Source organism: Felis catus, chromosome D1 (genome assembly GCF_018350175.1).
Source record: "Felis catus isolate Fca126 chromosome D1, F.catus_Fca126_mat1.0, whole genome shotgun sequence".
In the NCBI taxonomy this organism is placed as follows: Eukaryota; Metazoa; Chordata; class Mammalia; order Carnivora; family Felidae; genus Felis; species Felis catus.
In genome coordinates, this window is record NC_058377.1 from 98,995,869 (window position 1) to 99,009,358 (window position 13,490).

The 13,490-nt window shown below is 39.9% G+C and overlaps 1 protein-coding gene across 4 annotated transcripts in view; it reads left to right on the forward strand.

Annotated features, from left to right (window-relative positions):
- The window catches only part of CD1H11orf49 (chromosome D1 C11orf49 homolog), a 202,927-nt gene that overhangs the window by 45,421 nt on the left and 144,016 nt on the right, over positions 1 to 13,490 (forward strand). For all 4 annotated transcript variants that reach the window (XM_003993221.5, XM_003993222.6, XM_006937252.4 and 1 more), the window contains exon 2: positions 3,922 to 4,024. In XM_003993221.5, coding sequence (XP_003993270.2) covers positions 3,922 to 4,024 — 103 coding nt within the window. The remainder of the gene's footprint in view (positions 1 to 3,921; positions 4,025 to 13,490) is intronic.

A 13,490-nucleotide genomic window follows, 5' to 3' on the forward strand; every position in this document is an offset into this window, starting at 1 on the left:
CCACAATTGCCTTCCTTTGCAAAGTTCATATAACAATCATACAGTGTTACATATATTTCACTTTGATTTTTCAGTGCAGCACGTTGAAGTTATAAGTGCTTATCTCAGAGAGTGATGGTATCTGAGCAAGACAGGACCTTGGCCTTTGTGTGGATTTCAGAACAATAGAGCCTCATTGGTACATGCTGGAAAACTTAATCCCGGGCGTGTTGTAGGAATCACGGCAAAGCAGAAGAGGAAAAGCCAATCTGAAATGTTTTTCTTTTTCCAAGGAGGGCAGCTAAGGTGCCCAGATATCTTTGCCCTCTGGGGATGCAGGTGTGCAGTTTTTATTCTTTAATCATCACATAAATTAAAGCCTATTCCTTTGCATTTAAAAAATAATATAAAACGACACCCTGCATGTTTTATTGCCAGGCAAGAGCTTTGAACTTCTGTCTCATTGAAGTTTGATAAACTGCAAGGATCTTCCAGGGTTGGGTGGTGCACTTAACCACAGAGGGAACTTTGGACTGATAAGAGCTGCAGGTGAAGGAAACCACCGGGGAGTAGCGGTTAGAGAGAGCTCTTCGCTCTTGGCTTGTGAGAAATTCTCTGCACGGAGGAACTTTTCCCTGCCTTTCCTGGCTCTTCTTAAGCTGCTTCCCTTCACCCACAAATAAAAAGAGCACCAGGGCTTTCTGTTTCCACATTGTAAACTAGGAATAGGTGGGGTGAATATTTTGCAGTTCTTTATAAGAAATTTTGAAATTCGATGACAAATTCTGACTTCACACAAATGCTGATTGACATGCACACACACGCACACACACGCACACACACACGTAAACCACATTTTTCAGATGATTTTGGTATCAACAGATGCACCTGCCTTTGTGCTGTATGTAAAATAAAGATCATATTTACCAAAAAACGGATTACACAAAATGTTAATGATGAGGCAGTGTGGCGTAGCGTTAGGAGCCTTGGTTCTCGTTGTGAGTCTTGGCTTTTCTTCTTACTAGCTGAGTGATCTTGAGCAAGCTACTTTAATTCTATAAATCTCAGTTCTCCCATTTGTAAAATGGAGGTACTCAAAATATGTATGTATCAGGATTGTGGTGAAGACTGAATAAAAGAATGCATGTTAAGACAAGAGTACAGTGTTTGGGATATTGTTCAGTGCATTGCACAGGTGCTTCAAGTTGGTATCTTTGTTGTTATTGTTATTATATGTACTATTATTAAAATCTGTAAACATCAGATTTGTAGATGAATGTTAAACAGATATAGGCCTTTTTTTTCTTTCTTTCTTCTTTCATTCTTCCTTCCTTCTTCCCCTCCCTCGTTTCTTCCTCCCCCCCCCCCCCCCGCCTTTTTTTGGTGCAAAGTAGTTTTCCAGAAAATCCCCTGCCCCAAACAGGACAAAAGTACTTTGATTCTAACTGCTCTGAAAATATTTCTCACTCAAAAGGCTTTCATATTGACATTTAGTCCCTGAAGCTAAGGAGGGGAAGCAGCAAGATTTTCAACTAAGTAAGAGCTCTTTCATTTTTACTGTGGAATCAAAACCAAAACCAAAATACCCCAATCCTGATTAGCCTTAGGTAGATCTAAGTAAAAAAAAAAAAAAAAAAAAAGCCTATCTAGTCCAAGGAAGGGATCTTTTTGTAAGACTACAGTAAGTGGGTAGAAAAAGGGAAGGAGAATACAAAGGTGACAGTGTCACTGATTTTAATGTGAGTTTGGCCTTTTTCTTCCCAATTTAATGTATATATTAAGGTAGAAAACAATGCCAGATATTAGCATGTATTATCTCTCCACTCTCAGTTTTGGCCATTTCTTGGAGAAATCGTTTTCCGGTTGGATGACCTGTTGCCTAAGCACTGATTTTGTTTTCACATCTTTTTTGGAGGTGGGAGGCTAGGGAATGTTTGCAGTGCTTGATGGTTGTTAGCTTTGGGAAGTGCTCATATTGACAAAATAAGTCACAGAATGTAAACATGTCATTCATCTGGACACTAGGCCCATGCAAACATGGTGAAACCTTAGGTCACCATGGCCAAATGAAGACTCTCCTGAATACAGCTTGGGTAGTTAAACTTACTTGCTTTATAAGTTTCACTGGACTGCCAGGACTTCAGGAATGTGGGGGTTTTGTTTTGTTTTGTTCTTTTGAGTTTATTTATTTATTTTTTGAGAGAGAGAGAGAGAGAGAGAGAGAGAGCACTTTCACACACACAAGCAGAAAAGGGGCAGAGAGAGAGGGAGAGAATCCCAAGCAGTATCCATGCTGTCTGTGCAGAACTCAACGTGGGGCTTAATCTCGTGAACCATGAGATCATGATCTGAGCCAAAATCAAGAATCAGACACTTGACTGACCGAGCCACCCAGGTGCCCCTTAACTAGTGATTCTTAAACTTCAGGGTACATAAGAAACACCAAGGTACTTGTTAAAAATTACTGGGCTCCTTGAAAAGTACAGCATAGAGAATGTAGTCAATAATACTGCAGTAACGTTGTATGGTGACTACCCTCACTGTGGTGAGCATTGAGTATATGTAGAAATGTCAAATCACTATGTTGTACATCTGAAACAAACATAACATTGTATGTCAGCTATACTGCAATTAAAAAAAAACCAAACTTAAAAAAAAATTACTGGGCTCCAAGTAGAAATTTAAGGTCACTTAGTCTGGTATGGTGTCAGATTACAAATCTGCATTTTAACAGGGGATCTGAGGTGATTTCAGATCACGAAGTTGATTCACCATATTTTGAGAAAGGGTTAAATTATGTTTTTTCCCACACCTTCTTTATCAAGAAGAAAAGAGTTGTAGATTAAATAACTATCCAAAATTAGGCTATAAAAGACAGAGCCATGATTCCAACCCAGGTCTGTCTAATTCTAATACATAAGCCCATGATTAATTCACACATTTTCTAGTCACAACAAATGCAGAAAACGTGATTTCTGATAAATTGAGCCACACAGATTTCATGGTCCTAAGGTTAATAACTTATACCATGTGGCATGTGGGTGGCTTAGTTGGTTGAGCATCCAACTCTTGATTTCTGCTCAGGCTGTGATCTCAGTGTCGTGGGATTGAGCCCTCATCAGGTTCTGCATTGAATGTGCCCCTCTCCCCCACTCATGCTTGCTCTCTCTCTCTCAAAAATAAAAATAAAAGTAAACAACAACAACAACAAAATAACTTTTAAAGCATTACTGAAGTTTTCACTAAATTTCCTTAAACTTTTTCAGGGAACTTTTTTATTATTAAAGAATTGAGTTTTCTTTGCAAGCAGATCATCCGTGTTTTGTGCATGGCATCACTACTCCCTGGGTTAAGTTTCTGAGACATGCAGAAGTGGAAGAGGGTGGAAAGAGGCAGAAAGAAAAGAATGGTGTTAAATGGTGCTCAAGCTCCTCACTGTCATTAATGTCACCCTCATCACTGAAATTAAGAATGAAAGGTTGATATTACTACTAATAGCCAAGGGGTGCTTGGGTGGCTCAGTCAGTTAGGCATCCGACTCTTGATTTCAGCTCAGGTCATGGTCTCGTGGTTGGTGGGTTTGAGCCCCACGTCAGACTGTGCTGGCAGTGCAAAGAAAGCCTGCTTGGGATTCTCTTTCTGCCTCTCCCCGTCTCTCTCTCTCTCTCTCTCTCTCTCTCTCAAAATAGATAAATAAACTTAAAAAAATTTTAAAATACTAATAGCCAATCAGATGGTAATAGGTCATGTTCTACATCGTCTCCCATCCTACCCTGTGAGACCTTAGCTTAGTTAGGGCCAACAAATTTGGTTTGCCTATTCCAGTCCACTTTCTAGGGCAGAGCCAACATCTTGATGGACTTTTATGGCCTCCTAGTAGGACTAGGATGACTCATTTTCTATGTCTCTCACTTTCTTTTTTTATCTTCATTTTTCTTTCAGCCCAGCGACATGTCCTCACGTACATGGAAGATGCAGTGTGCCAACTGCTAGAGAACAAGGAAGATATTAGCCAGTACGGCATTGCCAGGTTCTTCACTGAATAGTAAGTACCTGAGTGCTTTGTCAATAGGGTGAGCCCAGAGAAGGCCCTTGGAAGCGGGCAAGGTACAGGAAGAATAGAGCAGGAAATTGTTGATTATGCAGTGGCACTGAATGCTTGGTTTTGGCAGGTCGGCTGAGGGCTGCCCAAACATGTTTTGGAATATGCCTTTGGTGTAGCTAGTTTTGTCCAGTGGTTAAGTCTCATGAGTGGTCATGACTATCGTAGCTCAAGAACTCATTGATCAGTTAGATCTGTTTCTTTAGGTCCCTCTTACAATTTTTAACTTTCTCCAGTATTCAGAATACTGCGTCTTGATTGCCTGTAGTCAGTGTTCCTTTAGCCTGTGTTTTTTTGCAGCTGGCCTTTCTCATGGAAACGCTTGGGATGGTTTCCCTCTGCAGTTTTCTTCCTACAGGATGCTGTGTCAATCAGCTAATGATTTGAGAGTATAGAGGCAGAAGAGCTTTCATAGTTTATGTCTTTGAAAGGTTGTGTTTCTTTGTAAAGCATGCTTGGAGTGTGTAAAAGTCAAAATGATTACTGCTTTTTTAATATCACAGAACTGTTTTTAGGCTGAAAGAGAATCCATTTTAAATACCTCGGTCTTCATGAAAGGATGTGCTAAAGAAATAGAAAATGTTATTTTTATTTCCAAAATGCCATCACATATTTGTGTAATCATTTGGAATCTCCTTCCCTTTTTTATGGTTTGCTGGGAATCTTCTAAGGAAGAGTAGCCTCTAACAGGCTTCTATTTCAGAGGAATCATGAGCTCAAGTCCATCCTCCTTGAACACAGATTTTTTTCCTTTCTGTGCTCCACAGCCTCTTTGAAGATCAGACAGCTTTTCTAACAGCCTAACAGCCTAACAGCCTGGTTTGCTGTTAGGGGAATTCTTGACTCTCCCTAGCTCTTTTGCCAAGCTGTAGGCCTTTCAAATAAAATCTAGATGTCTTATGGATTGGAATTTCAAGTCCCCAGGAAAAAGAGGCTCTGTAGGCACAAAGCTGGTCCCTTCTCCCAGTCCTCTAAAGGAGGATCAAGAAAGGAATTTTCCTTGTTCCCATGGTGTGGGCTGAAGCAAATGAGGTGGGCAGGGAATAAAGACTGAGATTGAATAGCTTTGCTTGCTCTTACAGAACTGACAAGCCTACGGGTCAAGTTTCTAGGCCATTTAATCTGTACCAGCACTCCTGAGACTTCTTGCCAAGTGAAATATGACTCTTCTGGGGGCAATGCTTCTTCCTGTTTTGTTTTGTTTTGCCCATTTTACTCTACCTTCCTCCTCACCCCCACCATCTCCTGTATAAGTCTTTTTCCTGCCACGTTGGTTCCCTGAGGGCAGGCATCATGTCCTCCTCATCTTTGTGTTCCTAGTGCCTGGCATGATGGTTAGCACATAATAGACGGTAGGTGAATATTTGTTGAATACACAGCTGTATCTATATTTTAAGTTATTGCATACTATTTACTCTTATTCTTGATCATAATAAGTAATAAGGACTTTCTCTTGCTTTTTCTCTCTTTTTTGTTGATTCTTTTTGATAAAGCTCTCTATTCTGCCATATAAGAAGCTGTATACCGTACATGTAGCACTCCAAAAGTGAACCCAGCTGGTCTCTATAACTGATACTGAACTCTGTAGAGCAAATAGTAAAGCTTATAACTGTTTCAAAATGCTATCGAATGCTATGAACTGTAGCTTTTATCCACCAGTACACTGTTGAAAAATATATTAAGATTTTCCATAGCACTGATAGAAATCTAGTTGCTAAGTAAGCTGTTTCTTGCCCTCAGGAAACTAAAACTTACAAGATGTGTGTGAGTGGCACACACCTGACACTTTTCAGAAATCATATTGGCCCAAGGCAAGTTATTTTGAGAAATGAACTAGCGTCAAAGCTCCAAACTCTTGGGGCACCTGGGTGGCTCAGTTGCTTAAGTGTCTGACTCTTGATTTCGGCTCAGGTCATGATCTCACAGTTTGTGGGATCAAGCCCCACATTGGGCTCTGTGCTGATAGTATGGAAACTGCTTGGGAATCTCTCTCTCCTCCACTCTCTCTGCCCTTTCGCCACTCGTGCTCTGTCTCTCAAAATAAATAAATAAACTAAAAACAAAAACGAGCCAAAAAATCTTAAAACCAAAAAACAAACAAACAAAAAACTTGAAAGGTGCAGACATACGATGAAATTGAAGGCGGTGTTTGGTAGACAAGGAGACCTGGGTGGTAAAAGCTCCTGATTTTCTTTGATTATGAATTTTATTTATCCAGTGAAAATCCTTCTTCCTTAGGCCTCAGTTTTGTACCAATTCGTAGCAGTATAATGTAGGGAAAAGAGCAGTGCCCTAGGAAGAAGAGTTCCTTATTCTTAACAGTCCTCACTCTATAATCTTGGGCAATTTCTGCAGTTTTCTGGGCTTCAGTTGCCACAGCTATGATATAGGTATAATAAAATCTGTTGTTCTAATAATAATAACAATGTAGCAATTATACACTATAATGAGCAGTTTTTAATGAAACTCGTACTGTGTCTCAGCCACTATAATTCTTTGAAGTAGGTACTATTATTATCACCTCTGTTTTATAGATAAGGAAATCAAGGCTCATAAAGGTTAAAATAGCTTCTTTAAATTCACAAGCTAGTAAGTGACAGAGTTGGGATCACAAACTCGTAAGTGACAGTGTTGGGAATCATGTCTTGTCTGGAGTATTTCAAAGGCTACTATTCTCTACTGCCTCTAAGTCACTATACTGCCTAACATTGCTAGAGACCTACCCAGATCGTTTTTGGAGGTCTCTTCTAGCTATAGTTTCTAAATTCTTTGAAATTTCCTTTATGAACTATACTCCACAAAGGTTATCACATAACCTTGTCTGGTGACCTTAGCTCATTGCCATTTAAATGTTTAGTATTGGCCTTCTTAGGGGATACAATTGGAACTGGCTCTAAACAATAGGAAGCAGGATTTTTTAGAAAATATGTTAACAGTACACTTCCATCTCTCAGTTTCAAGTTCATACCTTGGGATTTTCGTGCACTTAATGATGGATGATTTACCTATAAACAATGATAAAAGTACTCTTTCAAATTGTTTTTGGAATGCTTTTCTGTTGATTTTCTTCTGTGGGTCTGCTTGTCTTCTCACCTGCGCTGTCTGTCATTCCTCAGTTGTTGGTGTTTTCCAACAAATCCATGATTGTTCCAGCAAATCTGCGTAAGCTGCAAAACACAAGGAGCTAAGCTGTGCTGTGTGTGTATGTCTGTAAGACTGTGAGCTCTTTAGATCATATTCCTCTGGACACTCTTGAAAGAAGGATACTAAATCCCAGAGGATTTTCTTTTATGTCGTATGCAACCTCTACCTCTGAATGTTGTCTTTCAACCAGTGGAAGGTAAAAGGAATTAATAGCAAGAGGTGCCACTCTAAGAATAGACCAAGTGTCAGCACGGGGTCAGGACCTCTGAAGAAGTACATCCAAGAAAATGAGGCCAGAGTAGCTGTAACTTAGAAACCACAGCAGAGTGTGACCAGGTTCTTGTGGTAAAGATAAAATGAGAAATGTGGTTTTTCAAGACATTGGAAAATAATGATGAGAGAAAACCAGGCTGAAATCTGAGAATTCCTATCAGGATTGGGAACTATTCTTCACAGGCGAAATTGATAGTTACAACACTGTGGCATCAGGGAGCTTGACCTCCACATACTAATATAGAAAAGAATGATGCTCTGTGGTCTTGGTTGGTGGGCCCAGGAGGGCTCTTTCTTATGATCAAGTGTCTTGTTTTTGTTTCTTTTTCAATGATGGTTTTAGCTTCTTGGGGATGCTTTCACGATGACTGTTTTGGTTGCAAGTACACAGATTACCTTCATTGATAGAGGTTTATTTTAAGGCTATGTAAGAATATAAGACAGCATTCACCCATGAATTCATTCCATAATTATTTTTGAGTACTTACTATGCACCTATGTGTAGTAGGCAGTGGAGCTATAGTAGTGAGCAAGATAAATAAGGTGATTCTTGTCATGGACCTAAGGGGTTAGTAAGGGAGATAGTCAATAAATAAGTAAACTGATGAGGACAATAGCAAAAGCTGATAGGTAATAAATACTTGCTGTGTGCTAGGCGCTGTTTGAAGCATTTCAAATGTATTATTTCATTTAATTCTCCCAATACTATGAGCTGGGGTTTTAATATTCTCTTCATTTTTTTACACATCAGGCAATGCAGGTGCACAAAAGTAACGTTCCCAAGGTTACACAGCTGATGGCCATATCAAGGCAAATAACACGGAAGTCACTAGGGTGATGTGATATACAGGATAGCCAGGAAGACTTCTTGGAAATGGCATTTGAGGGCTTCTCCCAGGGATGATTGGCTCATCGCATTGAAGAGCCAATAAGTTATGTCTGTTCAGGTGACTCACCTTCTTTTTGTCTACCTTTGTTATCTAAGCTTTCCAAAAAAATCATTTGATTGATTGTATTTCCTGCTACCCAGAATGGAATAACCGTAATGGGCAGTGATCCGGGAAAAGCCACGTTACAAGTAATTGGCTTCCCTATGCATCAATCATTTATCATAAGGGAAAGTAATAAAATAATTAGACATAAAAATTACCTGTGTTGTCTAGTATCTAATAGAAATATGAAGATTGAAATCTTAGTGTTTAGAAAAAGAGCATTAATAATTATATCTTGATATATATTAATCATCAGAATTCACTTGGCAATTTGCATACCTCTTTTTATATACTCTTGCAGTAAAAAGCACTGGCATCAAATCCTCCCTTCTTTATTGTTTTGATTAGAATAAATCCGTGAAATGTGAACACTAATTCACTCCTGGAGACAAAAAGGAAGTTCCAAGAGTGCATATTCCTAAATCACTTAAAATGTAACTCTAATGAAAACAACCCATGATTATAAAATATGTATTGTTTCTTCCTTTTTTAAACAGGTGCTCTAAGCCCTATGAAAGATGACCCACTTCTGTCCTAGGTAATCTAGAACAGTCAGAGTATAAGCTTGCAGTTCTAAAGTTGGCAGATTTTTTAAGATTATCCATCATCCAGGATTTAAGTAATGTTTTGGGTTCTTCTTGTGCCCATGGTAACAAAGGAGCAGTTTTGGAGCAACAAGAAACACATCAGAACAAATCAGGACTTCATGGATTTCCAGGTTCATAGCTTTGAATGAGGGATGGACTTGAGACTTCTCTGGGCCATTTCTGCTCCATGTTTTCCCTTCTTATTGTTGTTAAATTGAGCCAAATGTGCTGTGGTGAAGTAATGGTGACTAATCCTATTATAGGCTTCTTCAAAAGGGTATTGCTTCTCCCTGCAAACCAACCCCCCCCCATCTTTTTTCCATAGTTCAGTTCTTAGCTGGAGTTGACACACTATAACAGAAAATGACCCATTTCTCATTGTCAGCATCTGGATTCTCACAGACTGAGATAATTGCCAAGAATAGATTTTGCCTTGAGCTGGAGCAATCCTGTCCTCACTGTTATTGGCTCAGGCACTTCTGTTAAGATGTCATTTGTAAAACCTATAGAGGATTCTGGTTCTTTTCTATGTTACCAGGGGTATCCTATAGCAAAAGTACTCCAGAGAGACATAGTGGTGAGTAGAGAGTCACCAAAATCGATTTTGAAACTTAAAAATCCAGGTTCATCAAGGATATAAGCAGCTGCTTACTTGCTTAGAATCCGTCACTCTCTTCAGTCCCTTCATGTTTTGATTACAGGAAAACCATCCAGCAGCACTTGACCTGGTAACTGAGGAAGCCATTTCACAGCCCACTGGTCCCCTGACTCATTTAGAAGTCAGAGTCAAAGGTTGTGGAAGTAATAATTGGGCCCAGATTCTCCCTGTCAGGAGAGACCTTACTTCCCCACCTCTTCCCTTCTGCAAGTTAAGAGAAACTTAGCTGTTGTGAAACCATTCAGTAAGAGGAAATGAAGAACTCCATCCTTGGCTGAAGTATTCTCAAGAACAAGTGATATTATTTCTGCTTTCATGGGAGCTGCTTTTATAGCTAGCTAGTATAAAATTTAGGTATAATTTTCTACCCAAAAATATTTCCCCTTAGAGAAATTACTTGACTTATTTTAATCTATAAGCAATACAAAGAATCTTTACTTGGTCCAATCCACGTGCTGATCTTTCTTCTCATTCCACCGCTCTGATAATTCCCCGAGTCCCTCTCTGGAAATCAGGTAGACACACACAAATGTGAATGAACAGATCAGTAGCGCTATTAGAAATGTGAAATAGCTCATCAGAAGTCAAGAAACTTTAGTTCATCAACAGCAGAACCATTTAAATTCAACAGTGTTTCTAATTTCTTCCATAATTTGCTTAGAACTCTAGAAGATCTGTGGTGCTGGCAGCACAGGCCTGGCACAAGAGCAGGAAAGAATGACACATTCTGGCACCTTTAGCCAGAAGGTCTTTAATGAACTGGGTTGGGGGTGGAGGGGATGGAAGGGAAGGCGGAGGGACAGTGAGGATTTTGGCAGCCACACAAAGATTCTTCTTCCCTGAGAAAAGTGAAATGAAAGTCAAATGAAGCTTCTCTCTGTTACTATGATTTGCTAAGATGTTTGTCTGTCTCTCAGCTTCCAGCCCCATGGCAGGTGCATCTTTACAGTCAGTGACTTCCCCACAAAACAAATTGTTTCTCAGGATCCCTCAACAGGGGTCATGTCCAACCAATTTCCTGCCCAAGGCCATAACTGTGATTCCTTCCTTCAACTATCAGATGCAGTCTGACCAGCACAGTGGAAACCATCTTACCAGAAAATGTCACGAGCATGTACATTTACATTAGGGACACGTTGACCTGAGTTCTGGCTGAGTTCTGGGGCTGTGACAGCCAGTAATGCTGTTTCTGGGGTGGCCACAGAAGCAGCCTTGAGTTCATCCCTTTGTCATTAAATAACATCAACAGCAAGTGTCTTTGTTAATGTCCTCGTGTTATATTTTCCAGGTCGAGATCGTGCTAGGGATAATAATACCTATCTCACAGGGTTGTTGTACAAATGAAGTAAAATGACATGTATTAAATGGCTGGCTATCTAGAATTCATTCTTATTTTCTTTCTTTTTTTTTTTTTTAATTTTTTTTTCAACGTTTATTTATTTTTGGGACAGAGAGAGACAGAGCATGAACGGGGGAGGGGCAGAGAGAGAGGGAGACACAGAATCGGAAGCAGTCTCCAGGTTCTGAGCCATCAGCCCAGAGCCTGACGCGGGGCTTGAACTCACGGACCGCGAGATCGTGACCTGGCTGAAGTCGGACGCTTAACCGACTGCGCCACCCAGGCGCCCCTAGAATTCATTCTTATTTTCAAATGGTCTTAGAATTGAAGATTTTGAGGACTCTTTAGTCTCTCTTGTCTTCTGTAATACCTCTTGCTTACTCTGCCTTTTGTGTGCTTTTTTGGAGATTAAAGACATTTGATGATTTTCTGCATCACCATTAGCCATTTGGTGTTAGCCACTTTACTCATCATTTGGTTCATTCAGAGAAAGGTCTAGGAAAGCTTTTCTGTCTTCCCTTTTCCCACCACTAAGCCATTTTCTCACTTCCTGGCTATACCCTCTTCTCTCTGGCTGCCAAGATGAAAAACTTCAAGGTGTAATAGGAGACCTGAGCTAGTCAAGTCTATCCAACTTGCATTGTTCCTACTCTAAGCTCTAGCGGTACAGGGATGTGCTCAGGGTAATGAAAAGCAGACGTTCTCTGCTGAGGTCATGGCTCCTCATGCTGGCAGCCTGCTGCAGGAAGCTGTTTATCTGTGCTTGCTGAGCCAAACTCCAGCCTCCCAACAGTTGGAATGTATTGAGAAACCACAGAGCCCAAAGAGACAACGTTACACAGGCAGTTCCAGGCAGGGAGAGTATATTTACACCATACAAGCCATACAAGCTACAGTTTACATGTGTGGGGATAATTGCTCATCTGCACACTCTCAAACTGCACCTTCTATGCAATATATATGCCCTCTCAAGGGGGTTTAACCAGGAGAATTGTACTGCTATATCCAAAATGCCCCAAACACCTACTATATAGTACTTGCCATAAGGAAAAAGAGGTAGTATAGAAAATTTGGTGTAAAAACCACCTTTTTAAGGTAGTGTTTTTCTGAGTCAAATTTGATGCTTAGAATCTTGAACCATACAGACCCCGTCTCTAAAGCATCCCATAGCATTGTTCCTTGCATGGTTTTTCCAACTACATGTTTTTCTTATCTCTTTACCAAAACATCAAGTATGGTTATAGTTTCAAATGTGACTGTAAGATATGGTCCCTTGCCTAGAAGGGGATGTAATCTGCTTAAGGAGATAATGCTTACTGATTAGCAAACAATTAGAGAGCCATTTCAAGACCTTATACAATGGCACTAAGTTGTGCTCCGAGGTCTGAGAATAAGGAGAAATAATGGGTACTAGAGAAATTAAATGAGGCATCATAGAAGAGTGTGTCTTGACTTGTGTGATGGTTAATTTTATATGTCATCTTGATTAGGCTAGGGTATGCCCAGACAGCTGGTAAAACATTATTTCTGAATAGTCCTGTGAGGGTGTTTTCAGAAGAGATTAGCGTTTGCATTGGTAGACTTTAAAGAAGATCCACTCGCATCAGTGTGGGTGGGCATCACCCTGTTCCTTGAGGACCTGATTAGAACAAAAAGGTAGAAGAAGAGTGAATTTTTTGTTTGGTTTTTTGTTTTTTGTTTTTGTTTGGCTTTAGCTGGGACATCCATTATCTCCCACCTTCGGACATCAGTGCCTTTGAATTTAGACTAGAACTTACATCATTGTCCCTCTGATTCTTGGGCCTTTGGACTCAGACTGGGACTTAACACCACTGACTCCCCTGGCTCTTAGGCTTACAGACTTGGATTGAATTACGCTACTGACTCACCTAGTTCCCCAGATTGCTGATGGCAGATCATGGGCCTTCTCGGCTTCCATACTCACGTGAGCCAATTCCATAATAACATAAGCTAACTCTCTTCTTGTATATACAGTTTACCCTTGACCAGCACAGGGTTAGGGATGTCAATCCCCAACACAGTCAAAAATCCATGTATAACTTTTGACTCCTTGAACAACTTTACTAATAACCTACTGTTGACCAGAAGCCTAAACAGTTGATCACACAGTTGATTAACATGTGTTTTGTATGTTATATTTACTATATTTTTACAATAAAGCTAGAGGAAAGAAAATGTTCTTAAGAAAATCACAAAGAAGAGAAATTTCAGAGTCCTGTACTATAAAAAAATCTGTGTATAAGTTGACCCGCACAGTTCATATTTGTGTTGACCAAGCATCAACTGTATGTATGTGTCTACTGCTGGTTCTGTTTTTCTGGAGAACACTGACTAATACAACCTGGAAAGGTGAATAGAATTTGGATACGCAAACAAGAAAGAAATATTTAAAAAA